The sequence below is a fragment of the Panthera tigris genome, chromosome B2 (assembly GCF_018350195.1).
Source record: "Panthera tigris isolate Pti1 chromosome B2, P.tigris_Pti1_mat1.1, whole genome shotgun sequence".
NCBI classification, from domain to species: domain Eukaryota; kingdom Metazoa; phylum Chordata; class Mammalia; order Carnivora; family Felidae; genus Panthera; species Panthera tigris.
In genome coordinates this window covers 32,343,425-32,362,850 of record NC_056664.1, presented here as the reverse complement: position 1 = coordinate 32,362,850, position 19,426 = coordinate 32,343,425, and the positions used below count along the sequence as shown (strand labels likewise).

At 54.6% G+C, this 19,426-nt stretch overlaps 1 protein-coding gene across 3 annotated transcripts in view; it reads right to left on the bottom strand.

Annotated features, from left to right (window-relative positions):
* The window catches only part of ITPR3 (inositol 1,4,5-trisphosphate receptor type 3), a 67,057-nt gene that overhangs the window by 33,566 nt on the left and 14,065 nt on the right, over positions 1–19,426 (bottom strand). For all 3 annotated transcript variants that reach the window (XM_042986136.1, XM_042986138.1, XM_042986137.1), the window contains exons 2-8: positions 17,440–17,510; positions 6,123–6,244; positions 4,141–4,227; positions 3,384–3,542; positions 3,094–3,192; positions 2,669–2,752; positions 207–353 (exon numbers count right to left, since the gene is read on the bottom strand). In XM_042986136.1, the coding sequence (XP_042842070.1) occupies positions 207–353; positions 2,669–2,752; positions 3,094–3,192; positions 3,384–3,542; positions 4,141–4,227; positions 6,123–6,244; positions 17,440–17,510 (769 nt within the window). The remainder of the gene's footprint in view (positions 1–206; positions 354–2,668; positions 2,753–3,093; positions 3,193–3,383; positions 3,543–4,140; positions 4,228–6,122; positions 6,245–17,439; positions 17,511–19,426) is intronic.

The window sequence follows — 19,426 nt, the reverse complement described above, 5'->3', positions numbered from 1 at the left end:
AGGGGTGCAGGGGTGAGGCAGGAAGGAGGACTGGCTAGGGAGGGGTGACCCTGGGGAGGCCTGGAGGAGTTTACTCTGGACGCCTGGAGAGCTCTGGGTGAGTGGCACCTGGACACCCCACCCCCACCCCAGCTCTACCCTCCAGGGGGATGGGGGAAGAAGGGGGGAGCCCAGGGCTGGGTCCTGGGTAAGACACAAGCTCTGACCTCCACTTCCCAGAGGGCATTGGAGCTGGTGGCCGAGGTGGCGGACTGGCGCAGCGTGGTGCGCAGGAACACCTGCAGCTTGCCCTTGTACTCGTCACACGTCAGGAACTTCTCCTGCTCCGCATGGAACAGCCGCACCACGTCTCCCTGTAGGTGTGGGTCACGGGCTCAGGACGGCCGGCCCCACCTGCGTCAGATGCAGGAGCGGCTGGCCGGGCCCCCGTGGCTCCTCCCAGAGCCAGCAAGCAGAGGGTGAGATGTGTACTGGGCCCCACCGGCGGGTGGCCGGGGCCAGGGGCTGGCCCCTCAGCCGGGCGCTCTGCCCAGATCCCAAATCCAGGATGTCCAGATGACTGGGGCGGGCCAGGCTCTTATCCAGAGCCTTCCCCAGCTTCCTATGTCAAACCCACCCTTGACTGTCTTCTTCCCAGATTTATATCTCTAGAAACCCCACCTGACCTCTAAAGGCCAATCTCAAGTCACCCCCTCAATGAAGGCAGGAGGGATGTCACCTTCTGGGGCCCTTCTAGGCCCATGGCTGTACCTCCCTAGGGCCCTTTCTGCCCGAACATGGGTAGTTCTTGCCCATTTCTTCTGCTCCCACAGGACTAGAACAGCTGGCTTATTCATCTCCGAAGCTTTGGACACAGACACCAACTTTGGGTCCTGGCTCTGCTTCACAAGCTGTGCGACCTTGGATAAGTTCCCTAACATCTCCAAGCCTCAGTTTCCTCTCGTGTACAACGGGACTACTATGACCTCCTTGCAGAGATTACGAGGATTATAATTTGTATAATGGAGTCACGCTGCGCGCTTAGCACGTGCCAGCCTCTGCGTGCCCACCTCACGTGGACTTTCTCACCTCCTCCTCACACTGACTCCCTGGGTACATACATCGCTATCCCCACCCTACAGGTGGAGGGGCTCAGGCACGGAGAAGGTAAGTGTCCTGCCGAGGGTCACAGAGCTAGTGACAAATGGGACATGAATCCGTGCTGCAGCTCCAGAGCCCTTATCTTTCCACCTCACTTCCTCCGGCAGCGAACCTACAATCAGTGGGTCGTCTATTACCGTCTAGTAATATTATATCTATTACTCCAACCACCAGTTGCGACCACTAACAGCATTATCTGGCTTCCCTACCACTGCGCTGGACACAAAGTTCTCAGCTAACACCTGTGGAGTGAACACACGAGTGAGTAACTAGACACAGATTATGCGAGTTGCTTTGGCGGAACCTTGTGACCCTTGTATCCACGAGGCGCAGGGTTGAGAACAAAACAAAGGGGTGGACTTTGCACACTCAGATCTCACTTCCAGGTTGCCTGGCACTAACATCAAAGCCATGACAGATTCACCGAAACCAGTCCAGGCAGCACCACGGGGTTCGACCTGATGATGGTGCTTCATTTTCTCAGTGTCACACAGATTGGGGGTTGGAATGTATAATCGGAGAAGGCTTCTGGGAGGAGGTGGCACACAGGCTGAGGCTTGACTGATATGTGGATGACGCGCAGGCTTCAGGGAGAGACAGAAAGGCATTTGAACAGAGCGTGGGTGAACTGGAAAGAGCCTGGGAGACGGGAGAGGGAGAGTGATAGGCTGAGGCAGCCTGAGGGGGGCAGGAAAGTCTGATTGAGCAGCCTGGCTGGGAACGGAGGGTCAAGGGAGCCACTGCAGGCTTCTATGCAGGGGAAGATGCAGGGAACACAGGGCAGCCTCCTTAGGGGGCTGCTCTCGGGCCTATCCCCTGTCCCTTTAACAGATATCATGGTCAGATGCCTGCCAACTCCCCTAGCTGAGGAGCCCCACCCTCTTTGCTACCCCCATATCTGCCCCTCCCAACTGCCCCTCCACATACAACCCACACCCCAGTAGGCTGGTTCCATCCCCTGAAGCCCCACCTGAACCTCTGGATGCCTGGTTTTCAGGGCTTGTCTAATGGTGTCTCCAGCCCTCTTTCCCCCTTGCTCTGGTCCCTCCCTAAGTCGTTGCCGCAGTGTTTCCCAGCAGTACTGTGTGCCCTCCGAGCCTGTCTGGAATCGGGGCACAGGCCCTGACTCAGCAGCCTGAGGCCCTTGCCCAAGAGGGCATAGGGCAAAGTGCAGGGCGCCTGGCTTGGATCCATGGAGCAGGCATGGGGGAGGAAACAGTGCTCAAAGGATCTGGCTCTCCAAGGTGAGGGAATGGGGACCCCTATCCACTGACACACTCTTAGCAAGAGGAAAAATCGAGGCTTGCCAGGATCCAGAAAAGATGGAGACTGAGGCTGGGAGGCTAGAAACAAAAGATGGGGTGGTCCGGTTCGTGGCGGTGGGGGGAGGTGGGGGACGGAGGGGAGGGCCTGACAGAGAGCAGGGCTGGGTAAGGGTAGGTGAGGGAAAGCAGAAAGGGGGACCTTCAGGGCCGGTCTGGGCAGCCGGCAGGCAGGTGGCAGTGGGCAGTGGGCTCCCAGTCCTTACCCCTTTCAACACCTCCTCCAGGTGGTCTCGGAACTGCATGAACAGGTTGATCTTCCAGCTGGTGTTGCAGTTCACAGAGTTGACCTGGGGAAGGGCAGAGAGAACCCTGATGCCAGGCGGACCGCCAGCGGTTGGAGAGTGGGGCATGAAAGGCCCAGTGAGGGGGTGGGGGGAGGACCAGCCCAGCTTCCATCAGAGCACAGAGAGGAGGTATCTTCTCGAAGCCAGGGCCCCCAGGCCCCAGCCAGCTGCCCTGGGGCTGCCAGCCTGTGGGGCGAAGAATGGAGCAGATGTAGAGAGACCCAGCTCGCCCAGCTGGCCGGGTGGGACTGGAGGAAAAGACCATGGTGGGGAGGGGCCCTTCTGTGCTCTCAAGGATGTTCAGACGCCCTTCCGCTGCGGGCTGGCCCCACCACCTCACTCACCTCTTTGCAGCCAGCGTTGTCACTAAGCTCATAATTGCTGGCATGCAGAGGCTGCCCGGCGTTGACAGGATTCAGGATCACCTTGTCCCCCACCACCACCTATGGGGACAGGCGGAACAGGGTGAAGGTGGGAAGAGCCAGGCCTCCAGGCCTCTCCCTGGTCTCAGTCTGCCCTTCTGAGAAACGGGCACGACCTCATCCAGTCCCCACATCAAAGACCCTGTCGAAGCCCCTCTGGTGCTGCGGCCCGCACCTCCCACCAGGCCCCTCCAGCAGAGCCCTGTCCTTACATTGTCCCCGTTGCTCCGCAGCTTCCAGAAGGGCTGGATGAAGAGCCAGGAGCCCTCGTTGCCTGTTGCATCCAGTGTCACCCGCATGGCATTCTTCTCCAGCAGGGCCGGCAGCCGCTTGTTCACTGTCAAGTACTTGTTGCTCTTCATGTGCAGGAGCTGGGGGGCAGGCAGGGTGCAAGTGAGGTCACCGGGCCCCAGGGGGCCAGCCCATCGAGGACGGGGACTCTGGGCGGCCCACTGGACCTTGGTCACAGCTGGACACACATACAGTGTCAGATACACAGACATAAACACACGAATTGAGACACGTGCAGTCACTCACGCGCACGCACACACACACACACACACACACACACACACACACACACACTGTCAGGAGCCTAGGTGAACACAAAAACAGCTAGCATTTCTGAATCCTTCCCATGTATTCATTCCCGTAACCTTACAACTACCAAAAGGGAAGTAATATCATTGGCCTGATTTTGCAGATGGGGAAACAAAGGCACCGGGAAGTTAAGTAACTTGCCTGCGGTCACAGAGCCAAGATTTGAACTCAGACCATAAGGCTCCAGTGGCCGGTGACCACTGTGCTGGAAACACATCCACAGACACAGCTACTCAGGCCACACAGAAACAGGCACACCCAGAAGCAGATATGCAGTCACAGGGACACGCCCCAGAGGGCATGTCAGCTGGCACCCCTCTCCCCAACGCCAGCCCAGCCTCTTCAGGGGGGGATGCAGGTGGGTCTCACCTGGATGACACTGCCATACTTCACGACGTCCCCGTGCACCTTCTTGTTCTCCGTGTCATTCTGCTTCTGCTCCATCTGGGCTGCGTGCTGCACAGACACACGCAGAGGTGGAACGCAGGCTCGGAAGCCGGCTCCTGGAGGGCCACATCCCCCCCCCCACGCACAGGTGTGCACACACACACACAGCTTCTGGCACTGTACCCAGTGACCCCCCCCCCCCCAGAGGCCATCTAGCCCATTCCCTCCGCAGGCGATGAGGGACTGAGACTCAGAATGCAGACGGGCAGCCTGCAGCCGAGGGACCCGAACCCCGATCCCCTGCCCCCTCCCCCCATCTGGAGGAGGCATGCCAGCAGGCCCTTGAACTCCCTGTGCCGTCTGACACTGCCAGCAGACAACCTAAGCTGTGCCTCACTACCCCCAACTCAGCCGATTCCTGATGCCCCCATCACGGGACCCCTCCCCCAGCCCAAAAACCTGACAGACGCGCCTGGCGCTACTTCCTCCGCCTCCTTCCCATCCCCCTCCACCCCACTCCTCTATGATCCTCCCTCCCAAAACTGTGTGTGCTCCTAGCCACTGTCTTCACTGGTGGCCCACATCCAACTCTGACAGATCCAACGCCAAGGGCCTTGAGGCTTTGGCTGGCTTCCCATTAAGGACACGTTTTTAGGCACTTCTGTCACATTAGACTGGAGGCTGCTTAAGGATAGGCACTGTCTCCTCCATCAGATTGGGGGGTCCTAGACAGGGCTAGACAGGGTCCTAGACAGGGCTCTGTCTCCTCCATCAGACTGGCACTCCCTGAAAGCACTGGCCCTTCTACCCGGTTCTCCTCCTCAGTCCCTTCAGCCAGGCCTCACAACGGAGGCTGGGGCAAGGGTGGCTGTTAGGGAAACTGGCCGTGTACCACATGATTTCCCATAAACCCACAGTGTGACTACACGTGTGTGTGTGTGTGTCTGTGTACGTGTAAATGCCCGACACCCAGGCCAGATCCCCGGTTCAGCCTCTGCGTGTGTCGCAGCAGCAAGGAAGCCTGTGACAGCCCCCAGCCCAGGAAGAAAGATGGGTTATCTGTAACAGACCTCAGGCAGCCCACCCTCAGCCCCCTCTTTCCAGCCCAGTTCATAGCTATGGGGTGAAGCCCACTCTTCCCCCATTTTACACCCACCTCCTCAAGGAAGGGGACACAGGGAAGCAAGGTCTACGGGACAGGGGCTGGGACACCAGACCTGAGGGAGGGTCTCAGAAACAGAGTGCCAAGCTGCTGACCACAGCCAAAGCCTCGTACTCTCTTTTTCATGGGGACTAGGCCCTGAGGTCTGTCTGGAGGGGACTGCTAGGATGTCAACTGAGCCACTGCCCCCAAGAGGTCCATGAGCAACCACCAGGCCTCTGCACTGTGCACTGTCCCTGTGTCCAACAAAACCAAGGTGAGTCAGAGACCTGAGGGCCGTTCAGACCCTACTACAAACTCACAGGATGAAAGCACGGACTGCCCAGCCCCCTCTAATGGTCCCAGGACCCAGCTCTATAAAATGAGGAAGGAGGTTAAGACTGGTTTTCAAATCAGGTTCCCTGGAGCCACTGTCGCCAGGGGCTACTGGTAACTCCAGATACAGTTGTACAGGTTGTTCACTGCACTATGGCATCCAGCTGAAGGGCTGGGTGGAAGCTGAAATCCAGTCCACCTTTCACTCACTGAGCCATGTGCCCAGGGCATCAGGGCTATGCCAGCCTGGAGGAAGGAGCACCTTCTTCTAACTGGCACAAAGGGTCATATAGACAAGTGGATCACTGGGAAGGCACTCTACTTCCTCTCTCTTACCTCATTCACACCCACACATACCAATCTCTTGCATCCTGGGGTTTCCCACTCAGCCACAGGGCCCCTCTTGGCTCTGATGGGCAGCGGCCCCCGTGTGTGCACCCGGATTCCTGAGGCACATACACAGGTGCATGCCTGTGCGCATACACACCTGTAACTTTTGGAGCAGCACCACGTCAGCGATCTTCTCCTTGTCCTGCTTCGTCTGTTTGGCCTTCCAGTACTGCTTCTGGGCCGAGTAGCGGTTCATGGGACACACCTTGAAGAGGCAGTCTGTGGTGGGGCAGGCCAAGGGAGGGAGATCAGTTCATGGAGGGCTCAGGCTACAGCCCCACCCCCCAAATTCCACCTCCACTCTCCCCACCCTCCTGCCCCACTGGGATGGAGAGGTAGTGGTAAGAAGGACCCAGAAGAAGTTGGGACAGGTGTGAAAGCAGGATCCCAGCTGGGAGGCAGACGCAGGCCCTCTTCCCCACAGGAGATTTATCAGAGGCTCTCAGGCCCGCACCCCATGCCCTGTCTGTGCCAGCTTTTGTGGACATTGGTGGCTGACAGTTCATACCTGCATCCTCCTCTGGCCCACTGCCATCTTGCCCACAGATGCCTGGGAAGTTGCATCCCTCTCCCTCCCCACCCCCAGGAGCAGCTGGCACAGGCACAGGATAGTCTGGCCTCTGGAGATGACTGTCCGCAGTGCTGGTCACTCCCCAGCTCCCTGTACGATCCGGCTGACGCTTCTATTTGGCCTGAAACCACATCCTTGCTTGGCTCTTCCCTTGCCCTGAGTCAGTGAGGTCTCCCCTGAGACCCCTCTTCAATAATTCTTCCTGTCATAGGCTCTGCTTCCAGGGAACTTGACCTAAGACCTGCCCAATCAAAATTCCAGAAACAGGTTCATTTTTACTCTTTTTCTTTTGGAAAGCAGACGAAACACTTATGATTTTCATAAGCCCCCACTCCAGAGAGGGCGTCAGATTTTTCTATTTATCAAAAGGAAGCATGAGTTGAAAAATCCTATTCTAAAGTGTGGTGGGAGGGGATCGGGGATTCTGGGTCATGGTGACGTGCTGGCCCAGGCGGACGGACCCACCTGACAACAGCACAGGCTGTCCTGTGAGGCAGTGGGTGCCCCGTCACAGGAGGGAACCACACCCTGGACAAGGCGCTGGGCTTAGGTCTCTAAGACCCCTCTCACGCTGCAGTACTGGGCCTCTCCAGCCGCTTGGAGCCCAGGACAGGGATGGCTGTGCTGGAGAGCCCCTCAAGCCCTCTCATCTACCCTCCAAAGGAAGGCTAGGTGCCTGCTCTGGTCAAAGCTGGTCATCCAGCCCCCGGCAACTAAAAGCAAAACTGGATTTTCTATCTAGCCCACGAGCAGGCAGAGGTCCCCTGGTGCCATCAGGAAGAGAGACCGAGTGAGTCAAAGACAGAGGGAAGGAAAAAATGGCAATTCTCTTCGTAGATGGAGCCGCCAAGGCCTGCTCTGCCTAGCCCACCTTGGCACCACCAGCATGAGGGGGCATCACTTCTAGAAATAAGCGCTCAGTTTGTCGGAGAGAGTATGTCTTTACAAGGATCTGCTTAGCCCTCCAGAAGAAGCTCATGTGTCACCGCCTCCCAGAAGTCCTCCTGCTTCGTCAGGCTGGGTTGGAGCTCCCAGGGCTCCCCAGGTACCCCGGTTACCACATCGATCGCACTGCCTTGTTAGAGGCCACTGGTGCCCAAGAGAAGTCAGAGAAGTGGAGCATACCAGGAATTGTTTTGGAAAATGGGAGGGTGGTTGTCCTGATAGAGGTAACAGCTGGCATTTAGTGGGCAGGACAGGGACGCTGGACACCTGCACCATAAAGACTGTCCGGCATGACTCCTGCCGAGAGTGTCCTGCCACACGTGTGCAGGTGGACAGCTGAGGACAGCACTCAGCCCAGAGTGGCCCACAGAAACACAAAGTACTTGTTGCACAGTTTTTAGCAAACACTGAATTTTTCAGGAATGCGACTCGTTTCGAAACTGAGGGAATTTGTGTTGTTCTTTGTGTTGCTCAAACTTGACCAGGAGTTTTTTGCTGTTTCAGAGAATGCATCACGCTCATGGCCGTGCCAGATGCCTGCGTTTGTGGCTGCCGTCTTCATGATTCACAGGCAAGCTCTGACTGCTTCCTTGGGTCTTCTAGTTATGCCCAACATCGACTTCTAAAACATGTATTACTATATTATAAATTGTTTTCCTTTTATGTCTCTTTTTTATCACACTTAGGGCATTAGGCTGGCCTCGCTCCCTCCCCCCAGCTCCAAGCTCAGTCAGATCCGGGCCCTGGACCCCCCATTTTATGTTACATAAATATAGACATGCATAGATTGTATTATTTTTGAATTCCACTTAATAATATTAAAGGGGGTTCTGGATCTGACAGGCTCATCTGCAGGTTGGCAGGGCCACGTGTCCTTCCCCGTGTCTCCAGCACCAGGTCAGGTCTCAGAGAATATCTGCCAGATGAACACAGGAATCTAGAAATGAGTCCCTCACGTGGATGAGGTGGGGCCTGAATCTATAGCCTAGAAGGGAGGAAAGGGATGGGGCGCTCAAGTGGAGGGAATGAAAAGAGAGTGCCGGAGGAGGCGGTGAAGTGACAGCAGCCAGTCACACTTGGGGTCAGGCAAACTGAGACAGGAGGGGGCCGGCCAGGGCCCGGAGTCTGAGTGAGCCTGGAGCCCACGGGTCTTGGCGGTCATGAGCTCCCTGGTCTCCCCACCACCCCCTCCCACTCCCAATCCAGAACAGAGAACAGAAGGAAAGACAGATGCTGCCCCAGGTCGCCCTACAGCAGAGGGGCTCAAGCCTTTCTGAACTGACTCGCCTACGAAATACATTCTCCGATCACCACTTTGTGAAACCACATGGGGACTTCTGTCCCTGGTAATAGGGGCAGGCTGTGACAGGGCAGGGCTGAGAACCGTCGTTATCATGTTTTTTGGACCAACCCAACCAGAAAACAACTAAAGCAACCAGGTTTTTCAAATGGATATTATTTTAAGACTTCTTAAAGAACTGACAAAACAGTGAAGAATTATTGGGCCCGATCAAAGGGAAGTTCGAACGAAAGATCAAAGGGAAGTTCGAGAGATACAGAAACACCCAAGCTACTTTCGCCCTGAGGATATTTGTTGATTCCAGAAAACACGGGCTTTTATTTGGATGACTCCATCAGGTGACCTGGACAGAAATCCAAGCCCAGGCCCTTGGAAGATGGGAGTCTAACAGGCGACCCTCCACTCAGGAAGCTAAGACCCCAAAGGGCTACACCCCAGGTGAAAAGAGCTCCTTCCAGCAATGAGAGCCCTGTTGGAATCCCCTGGATGGTGCAAGAAACCCGAAATTCGTGCCTGGCTTTAGGCGGTCTCGGATGGGTGGAGCCCCAGGAGTCCAGTAACAGGATATGCACACCCTCTCTGGAGGAAGGTAACTTCCTCCTGGTCCACAACGACTCATACCAAATCTTTCAATTTTTTTAAGCGTTTATTTATTTTCAAGAGAGAGAGAAACAGAGCGCACATATGGGGGAGGGGCAGAGAGAGAGAGGGACACACAGAATCCAAAGCAAGCTCCAGGCTCTGAGCTGCCAGCACAGAGCCCGACATGGGGCTCAAACCTGAGCCGAAGTTGGATGCTCAACCGACTGAGCCACCGAGGCACTCCGTACCAAATTTTTCAAATGCAATATCCAGTGTACAGTGAAAAACAACCAGGAACTCTTGGGAACTAGATGTCATGAGAGAGAACCAACCCACAAAACAGACAGTAGAAACAGACGTTGAAGAGACTTCAAATGCAGGCATCCGTAGAACAGATACACCTACCCTGCCTAAATCCACAAAAGCCTAAGGGATCCTTAGAAGGGGAAACTGTACAAAGTAACATCACAGGCTGAGAAAGAACCAGACAGAATCTCTAGAAATAAAAAAGCTTCAACAACCACACTTAAAACTCACTTAAGTATTTAACAGGGGAACAGGAGCTTAGGCAGGGCCGAAGGAAGAATTAATGAGACATTAACAACTATTACTACCACGCATTCTATCCAATTCTTTAAAGGATGGTTGAGTCCCATTGAAGGGACTTCACAGCCCACTAATGGGTCAGAGCCCATGGCTGAATGAAGCACACTGCCCCGGAGCATCCCAGGAGTGGGAGGAAGCCAGCACTGATCCCTCCCTGCTCCCAACTCTTTCATCTCTGTCTTGGAAACTGACTACCTAGAACTTGTCAAATGTGCCTTTTTCTCTCACACAGATGGTCCCTTAGAGCCTTGCCCGTAATACACGTCAGAAGATGCTTGTTGAATGAATAAATGACTTGAGTCCTCTAAAATATTTGTGGCTCACCTCTCTGCGCACCTCCATGCTTTTACAATGTTGTGCTTTCTTGCCCAGAGGCAGCCCTGTCAGAACCCCAGAAGAGGCCAGAACCCTTCTTCTCACCAAACCACAGGGCAGAAGGGCAGTGAGGAGGAAGAGTGGGATGGGAGTGGGGAGACCGGGCTCACACGGGAGCTGCAGCCTCAAAGGCCAAGAGATAAGTCTGGGTCCGGGCAGGTTTCCAACAGTAAGGGCTGCGTGTGCTGGGGGACACATGCTCGCAGCGGAGGGGGCACCACTGCCTGTGAGGCTGCAGACAAGAGGATGTTCACCTAGTAAACAAAGTCAACTGACCTTCCCTGAAACTAAGGTATGTAACACTCCAAAAGCCACTGCCACTGGGGGAGCTTTAAAAAATACAAACTCCTTTGGGGCGCCTGGGTGGCTCAGTCAGTTAGGCATCTGACTCCGGGTTTGGGCTCAGGTCATGATCTCGCGGTCTGTGAGTTCGAGCCCTGCGTCAGACTCTGCGCTGACAGTGTGGAGCCTGCTTGGGATTCTCTCTCTCCCTCTCTCTGCCCCTCCCCTGCCCATACTCTCTCTCTCTCTCTCAAAATAGTAAACATTAAAACAAAATTTTTTAAATACAAACTCCCAGGTCCCCTGTAGATTCAGCAGGTTGGGGTGAGGCCTGGGGATATGCATTTGTAAAGGCACCCCAACCCCAAATAGTCCTCCTGTTCCCACCAGGTTGAAAAGCACCAGTGCAGACGACTCGAGATGCGAACACAGCACAGGGAATAAAGTTCTACAGTCACAATAACATCTAAGCCTTGTGTAAATCACGTAAACATCTGCTTTTAATTCTTGTCAACGTTTAGACTCAACCTGTCGAACAAAACACAGAAGACTCCATGGGTGTGTACAGAAGAGAAGGCAAGGTCGTTCAGCCTTGATGTAAAACTGAAAGTGAGCCTGGCAGAGGAGGGAGGGGGCGGGGGGCAGCGCTGGGGTTGCTGGTGGCCGAGAAATGAAGGCGGACCCATGATCATCAGGTTTATGAAGGTGACAGTGGAGAATCGCAACAGGCTACCCTCAGGAGGATAGGGCAGAGGAAGTGGACGAGTGGCCCAGGGGAGCTAAATTCTCCTAGAATAAGCAAAACATTGAAAGACCTGGGAGCGACAGGGGAAACATCGAAGAGTTCAAAGGGACTGCCTTCCGAAGTGGCTGAGGAGGCATAACATGGTACAACCCAGTGGGGGGCAGCTGGCAGACTAGCAGCCCAGATGCCCCTGCCCCCGACTCAGCAGCCTCGCCACTGGTCCAGCCTTCAAAGAGCACACCTGCGTTTGCACAAAATGACAAGAGACAGGGGTCTTCGCTGCAGCACTGGCGGGAAAGCTGGAGATTAGGGATAGCCCAAGTGTCCATCGGAGGGGACTGGTTAAATACTTCCCAACAGAGCCGCATAATGGAATGCTCTGCAGGTGTAAGAGACAGAGGTCAGAACTTCGGACACACGCTACACGCCACACGTGCGTAAACCGTGAGGCCATTATGCTAAGTGAAAGAAGCCAGTCACAAAAGGACAAATACTGGGTAATTCCGCTCATGTGGGTACTTCGAACAGTCAAATTTACAGAGTTGGAAAGCAGCACTGTGGCGGGGTGGGGGGGGGGTGGCAGTGGCGGTGGAGAACGGCTGGTGGTGGTGATTATTTAACAGGTTAGACTTTCAGTGTTCTGGGAAGAAAAGAGTTCTGAGGCCGGAAGGTGGTGATGGCTGTATAACAGTGAGAATGTGCTTAATGACACTTAACTGTACACTTAAAAATGGCTAAAGATGGGGAACTTTATGCTATGGATCTTTACCACGATGTAAAAATAAATACTTTTTTTAACGTTTAAAACTATGTAAGTAGGGGCGCCTGGGTGGCTCAGTCGGTTAAGCGGCCGACTTCGACTCAGGTCATGATCTCGCAGTCCGTGAGTTCGAGCCCCGCGTCGGGCTCTGTGCTGACAGCTCAGAGCCTGGAGCTGGTTTCAGATTCTGTGTCTCCCTCTCTCTGACCCTCCCCCGTTCATGCTCTGTCTCTCTGTCTCAAAAATAAATAAATAAACGTTAAAAAAGATTTTTTTTTAAATATGTAAGTAGTAGAAACACTATTTTCACACAGTTGTGGAGGATACAGAACAAAAATGAGTTGGTTTTTGTTTTGTTTGTTTCTTTTGAGAGTGTGTGTGGGGGCACGTGTGCACGCGCGCGCGCGCACTCGCAAGCACAAGTGGGGGAGGGGCAGAGAGAGCATGAGAAAGAATCTTCAGCAGGCTCTACGCCTAGCTCGGAGCCCGACACAGGGCTCGATCTCACAGCCCTGGGATCAGGAGCGATCTGAGCCAAAATCAAAATTCAGACACTCAACCGAGTCACCCAGGCACCCAAAAATGAGTTTCTAAGTGGAAGAAAAAAACAGAGACATTTCAAGGTTTCTACATACTAATATGAAAAGGTCCCCAGTAGGATCCATAGTAAGATTTATAAAGTAAAAACAAAAAAAACAGAATAGTGTATACAGAATGCTACCTTTATGTAAGAAAAGGGGGGAAATCCGAAGAGTGTATATGTTTGTATTTGACAAAGGAACCCTGGAGGATGCATAAGGAGCTCAGGAAAGTGGTCCCCTGAAGGGACCACAGTAGAGGAGCGAAGCAGGGGGAGAAGGCGGGTGGGAGCAGACTCTCTATGCCTATTTGTACAATGTTTTGATGTTTTCATATATGAATAAATTTCCTAGTCTGTTTTTCTATACCGTTGCCCCCAGAAAAGGGGGCAGAAGGTGAGTGAGGGTGAGGTGGGGGGGCAATGTTGCTTTCATCTTGAACCTGGAGCCTGTATTCGCATTACTTTTATAAAATGGGGGGGGGGAGGGAATAAGAACAAAATTTTAAGTGGCCAATAAACATATGAAAAGATGCTCCATCTCATTGGTAGTCAGAGGAACGCAAATTAAAACCGCAGTGAGATGCCATTTCACACCCAGCAGGCTGGAAGAAATTTAGTGGGACAGAACCAAGTGCAGCGAGAGGGGGGGTGGAAGCAGGGGGGGACGCACCCATAGTCTGGGGGGAGGGGTGTGAGCATGCACAGCCCTGCAGGAAGGCTCAGAAGAGCTCCCTTGCACCAGGTGTCCCCCACCTCGGGACACACCCAAGACACTGCTGCACATGAGCCCCAGGAGACGGGTATGGCAGTGCCCGCCGCAGCATGGCCGGCAGCTGCCAAAAGCCGGAAATGAGCTAAATGTCCATCAACAGGAGAACCGATAAGTGGATTGCAGTTTATTCACCCGATGGAATATTACATAGCAATTAACCAGATGAACTAAAGCCAAATGTGTCAACATGGAGAAACCTCAAAAACCATGCTGAATTAAAAATGTGCGGAAAGATTTTAATACGCGGGGTTATAAAGATGGGAAATCGTACCCTGTATCGTTCATGAATACAGCCCTACATATTAATAGCAAAAGTATAAAAACAGGCTCCTGAATGGTACACACCAATTTCTGATGAGTGTTTGCCTCTGGAGAGAGAGGGAGGAGAAAGGGATCAGGGGAAAAACCCAAAGGGCTTCAGCTACAGGCATAAGATGCTTTAAAAATGACAAAGTCTGAAATAAACGTGGCAAGAAGGATCTGACAGAGCTCTCTTGACTTTTGTGTAGAGTTGAAATATGTCTTAATAATAACAAAAATAACAATAAACTGGGCTTGGAAGGTGGGACAGGGAGAGCAGAGGCATAGCCTTGGGGGAGGTGGGGGGCCCCCAGCTATATAAGCACGGGGAGGTCACTTCATCAGCCTCTCCCCGGCATGGGCTCCCCCCAGTCTGGGTGGGTAAGTGGGTAAGTGGCCACTACATACATTCCTGGGGTTGCCATAGCTACGTATGTGGGCTCTGAGCTTCCCTAAGGTAGACTGGGAGACAAGAGCTCCCCAAGCCCTGTACCGGGTCTCCCCGTGCCCCCAAGTGGAAATGGAGATAGAAAAAGGGCTCACAGGAGAGAATTGCTCAGACCCCAGGCCCAGTCAGCAGTGTGAGACTCAGAGCAGCCATAACCCCAAGACCCCTATGGCAAAGCAAAGGTCAGGGAGGGTGGGCTGGCATGGGGTGCCCTACACATTGGGGCACCAGCAACCTGGGCCTCCCAGGGCCCTGCAGAGTCTGGAAAGAATTCCCAGAACGTGTTAGGGCTTGGAATGGCCTCAGAAGATGGCTAGAGCTGAAACCACAAACAAGAAGCCTATCAGGGACTGGTGGAGGCTGGTCGGGAGCTTCACTGGGCTTTGCCAGCCCGGCCTGGAGGCCTCCAGGGTCAGCATGTGAGGATAACCAAGCTTTTGGGGGAGAGAGGGAGAAACCAGAGTTCCCAGCAACGGTTGGGCCCACCCAGGATGCTGTGACTGCACTTGTGGGGCCTCAGGAAACGGCCATCTCTGATGACATCTAGCCAACTTCTAACATGCCTGCCATGGCCCCCACACCCTTGCTGGGGACCTCCTTCCAGTGCCTTACAGGGTGTTTACAGGAGGGATGTGGAACCATGAGAACTAGGACTCCCAGGTTTGAGGCCAAGCTATGCTTTCCTCTTCTCTGGGCGTTAGTCTCAAAACTGAAGTAGTGGGAGGCCATGTCTCTTGTCCAAGTTCTCACACTCCCAACTACCTGCCAGCTATGGGGTGCACAGAGACCTGGTTCTGTCCCAAAGGTCGGCTCTTCTCAGGTTCAAATGGGGCCACAGGGAGTTCAGAGGGGCCTCTGCCTGCCTCATCAAGATACCCCGGGCCAGGACCTGGGGCAGAGAGGGCACGGAAGAAGCTGGAGGCCGAGTCCCCCCTTCCCCCTCTCTGAGCTGGCTGGGCGCAGTGAGGCCACAGGGACCACAGGGCAACCCCCAGATCTTGGGGAGGGCCCCACTCACAGGCTTTGGGAAAACGGAGAGGAAAAGAAAGGAGGGAGTAGTAGTAGAGGAAAAGAAAGCAGGGAGTTTTTTTGTTGCCAAAAATTGGCCCCAGACTCTGTCCACTGGAACTCTAGAGCAAATCTTCCTCGGCCACACCCACCTGCCTGCCACCACCTGTCACACCACAAAGCTGACTGCGCACACCTTCCCTTTTTGTTTCAGTGCCCTCCCTGCCCTGGCATAGCCCACCCTGGGGACCCTCACCCTTACTAACTTCCTCCCAAGAATTTACCTAAATCCCCCAGCTAGAGTAGAAATCTGCCCCTCCATGAGCCGCTCCAAAGCTCTCCTACTTCTGGCTCCAGGAAAGGCCCAGGCTCCATCACTACCCACTCTCAACCTTCAGGACCCAGGGGCAGGCATGGTCAGAGCTGGGCCTCCAAGCAGGGGGCCCGCACCAGCACCCTGAAACCCCCAAAGCCCAGGCTCAATGCTTTCGAGGTTGGGTTCAACCTAAGGACTTTGGACGGGTCACAGCAATGGGAGCAGCCAGGCCTGAGAGAGGCAGCAGGAGCGGAAGGAAGCCTGAGGAGGGGCTGATGCCTGCATTTATTCTTCAGATGTGTACCAGGCACGCACTATGTGGCAGACGCTGCAGCCAGAACAGAGAACAAAACAACCAGAGATCCCTGCCCTGGCGGAGCTGACATTCTAGCTCCACAGACGATAAACACATAACTAGAATGCAGGGGGCATGTCAGATTCACGCTGTAGAGAAAAGGAAAGCAGGGAAGGGAGATGAGGGGTGCAATTTGATACTGGGTGGTCAACGAATGCCCCACCAAGGATATGAGACCTGAAGCACAAGCCAGGTGAATATGCAGAGTAAGAACCTTCCAGGCAGAGGAACAGCAAGTACAAAGGTACGGGGCGGGGGGGGGGGGGGTTGCTTGGCTGATAAATATGAGGAACAGCAGGGAGGCGGTGTGGCTGGAGGGAATGAGAGGGGGGCAAGGGGTGGGGGATGAGGTGAGAGAGGCAGCGGGCAGAGTCTACGGTGGTGAGGAATGTCCAGTGCCAGAGGCAGTTCCCACATACCAGGGCACGTCCTGGCCTAAGACCCCCAGACTCAGCCCCCACTCAGAGGCCCCCAGTACAAGCAGAAGCAGAACAACAGGTGTGGGGCCCTTCTTCCAGCTGGGAGGGCCCCCCTCTATCTCCTCCACCTTTCAATGGATGGGCAAGGCCCGGGCAGACGGTCAAGGATGCCGCAGGATTATCTTAAACCCCGCTCGTCTCCCAGCATCCCCCTCAAGCACAATCCCAGCTAATCTCTCCCCAGAGGAGCAGCCACGTGGGCAGACCAGGCGGCAGCAGCCCGGCGTGTTCCTACCTGCTCCCACCCTGCCCACCACACCCAGGATCTGTCTGATTGTCGGTCTCAGCCTCACAGGTAATCACAACAATAACACTTTACCCTGGCTGGGCACGGTGACAGCAGGGTGTCATTTCATTCTCTCAGCGCCCTTGGGCCTGTGGGGCGGGCCTGAGGAGCCCACTGACCACGGAGGACACAGAGGTCCCGAGAGCAAAGGCCCTTGCCAAGGTCACTCAGCAGAGCGAGGTCTGGGCTCCACAAGCTCCCCTCGGGCGGGAGTCCTCCACAAGGCCCGGGCCTGGGGACACCGCCAGGGTCAGGAGCAGGGACCCAGAGATCACTGACTCCAATCCCCTCACCACGCGGATAAGGAGACTGCGTGCGGCACCCGGAAGGGCTCTCACCCTGGGCCTCCTAAAGCCGGGGGAAATTCTCTTCCCCTCCCCTGCTCCCTCAGAAAATGCCCAGTCATGCAAACAAAGAAGGCCTTGTGGCCGGTGGGGAGTTCGGGGAGAACGGCTCCCAGCCAGATGTGGGTGTGCCCCTGAGAAGCGGGGTGTGGCCCCCCGGAAACGAAGGCAGAGGCTGTCTGCGCCGAGGTAGCAGCAGCACAGCCTGATGGGGGTTCCGCAGAGAGTAGTAGGAGGGCTGCAGGGCAGCTCCTGGACTAACCCGGCCCGTTGGGGCTGGATGGAGTTGAGTGAGTTCTGTCCCAGGGCCAAGACTCAGCAGCCTGGGAGGGAGGCTGGCGGCGAGAGCGGAGGTCTTACCTCGGAACTTCTTAGGGGGGTTGTCCAGGTCCCCTGCCGCGGGCTCCACCACACAGCGGTCATCCACCAACCTGAGGGACAAGGCAGCTCCATCAGCGGGACAGAAGAGACCATCTCCCCAGGCGTGCCTCCCTCAGGGCAGGGGATTCCAGGGCACTGGGGAGACCTCCAAAAAAACCTCTCCATCGCTGTCAACCGCCCCCCCCCCCACCATCAAGTCTTTCCCTTTCCTGGCACCGCTGTTAAAAGGCAAGGTCTTTTGGGGTGGGGATGGGGGGACCCCAGAAGAAGCACAGAGACACATCCAGCTCCCCGACCCTCCCACCCCCCACCCCTCACTTCACGGGGCTAGAGCTGTCTTGTAGGGGGTCTGTCTCCAGTCTGGGCTGTTGCACACTGCAGATATAAATCCTATGAAAGCCCTGAGTGAGACACTGCTGCCCAGACCTAAGGGACACTGGGCAGTGTAGGAAGGCAAGGGAAAAGGACCAACAGAGACACAAAGTCAGAGAAACTCAGAGAGGGAGGAAGGGAGAGACAGAGAGAGCAGAGCAGAAAAGATAGAGTCAGAAAAATAAGCAGGATACAAACAGAGACAGAGAGAGACTAGAGACAGATGGACAAATGGGAAAAGCTTATGAGACACCAAACTAGGAGGACCATCCTTTGGTCTCAAAGACAGGACAATGAACCTTGCACCTTCTCAACCTCAGTCAGGCCCCATTCCATACCCTCCCTTTTGGCCTATCCTGGGGCCTAAAATCTCTTAAGCCACAGCTGTGATTAATCCGGAATCTCTGGAGGACATCCATCCACCCACTTACTCATCCATCCATCTACCCACCCACTCATCTATCCATCTACCCATCCATCCAACTACCCACTCATCCATCCATCTATCCATCCATCCATCCATCCATCCATCTACCCACCCACTCATCTATCCATCTACCCATCCATCCAACTACCCACTCATCCATCCATCCATCTATCCATCCATCCATCCATCCATCCATCCATCCATCCATCCATCTACCCACACACTCATCTATCCATCTACCCATCCATCCAACTACCCACTCATCCACCCATCCATCTATCCATCCATCCATCTACCCACCCACTCATCTATCCATCTACCCATCCATCCAACTACCCACTCATCCATCCATCCATCCGTCCATCCATCCATCCATCCACCCACCCACTCATCTGTCCATCTACCCATCCATCCAACTACCCACTCATCCATCCATCCATCCATCCATCCATCCATCCATCCATCCACCCACCCTCTCATCCATCCAACTACCCACTCATCCATCCATCCACCCATCCATCCATCCATCCATCCATCTACCCACCCACTCATCTATCCATCTACCCATCCATCCAACTACCCACTTATACATCCATCCATCCATCCATCCATCCACCCACCTGTTCCTACATTTAAAATTATTCAATGCCATCCTAGCCTCTAGGATAAAGTGATGATGATGATCCATCATTTCAGAAGCCAGATCTTATCTCAGCATTTCACAACTGTTACCTCTGAATTCTCACCAACTTCCCCACAAGGGGCTATTCATTAACTCCATTTTACAGAGGAGGAAACTGAGTTTGAATGCAAAATAATTTGCCTGAAGTCACAGAGTTGATTCCAAAACCTCCTTCTCCTCCCCTCCTTAGGTTGGCTAACAAGGCCTTTTGTGGACTGACTCCACCCACTCCCTATCTGGCCTCACAACTTCTGTTCCAACCATGCTAAACCTCCAGTTGATCCCAAGGTCCCTGGAGCTCTCATCTCTACATAGGTGGTCCTGGAAGCCTGCAATGCCCTTCATGCCCAGCCCTCCCTGGCTCCCCACCAAGACCCAGGCCTAGCAGACCTCATTTATTCTTCCACCCTCGGCCCCTCTCTCTACTCTGTGAAACCTTCCTTGGCCAGCGCCCTCCCTCCCCCTGGGCCTCCTTCCCCCGTGTT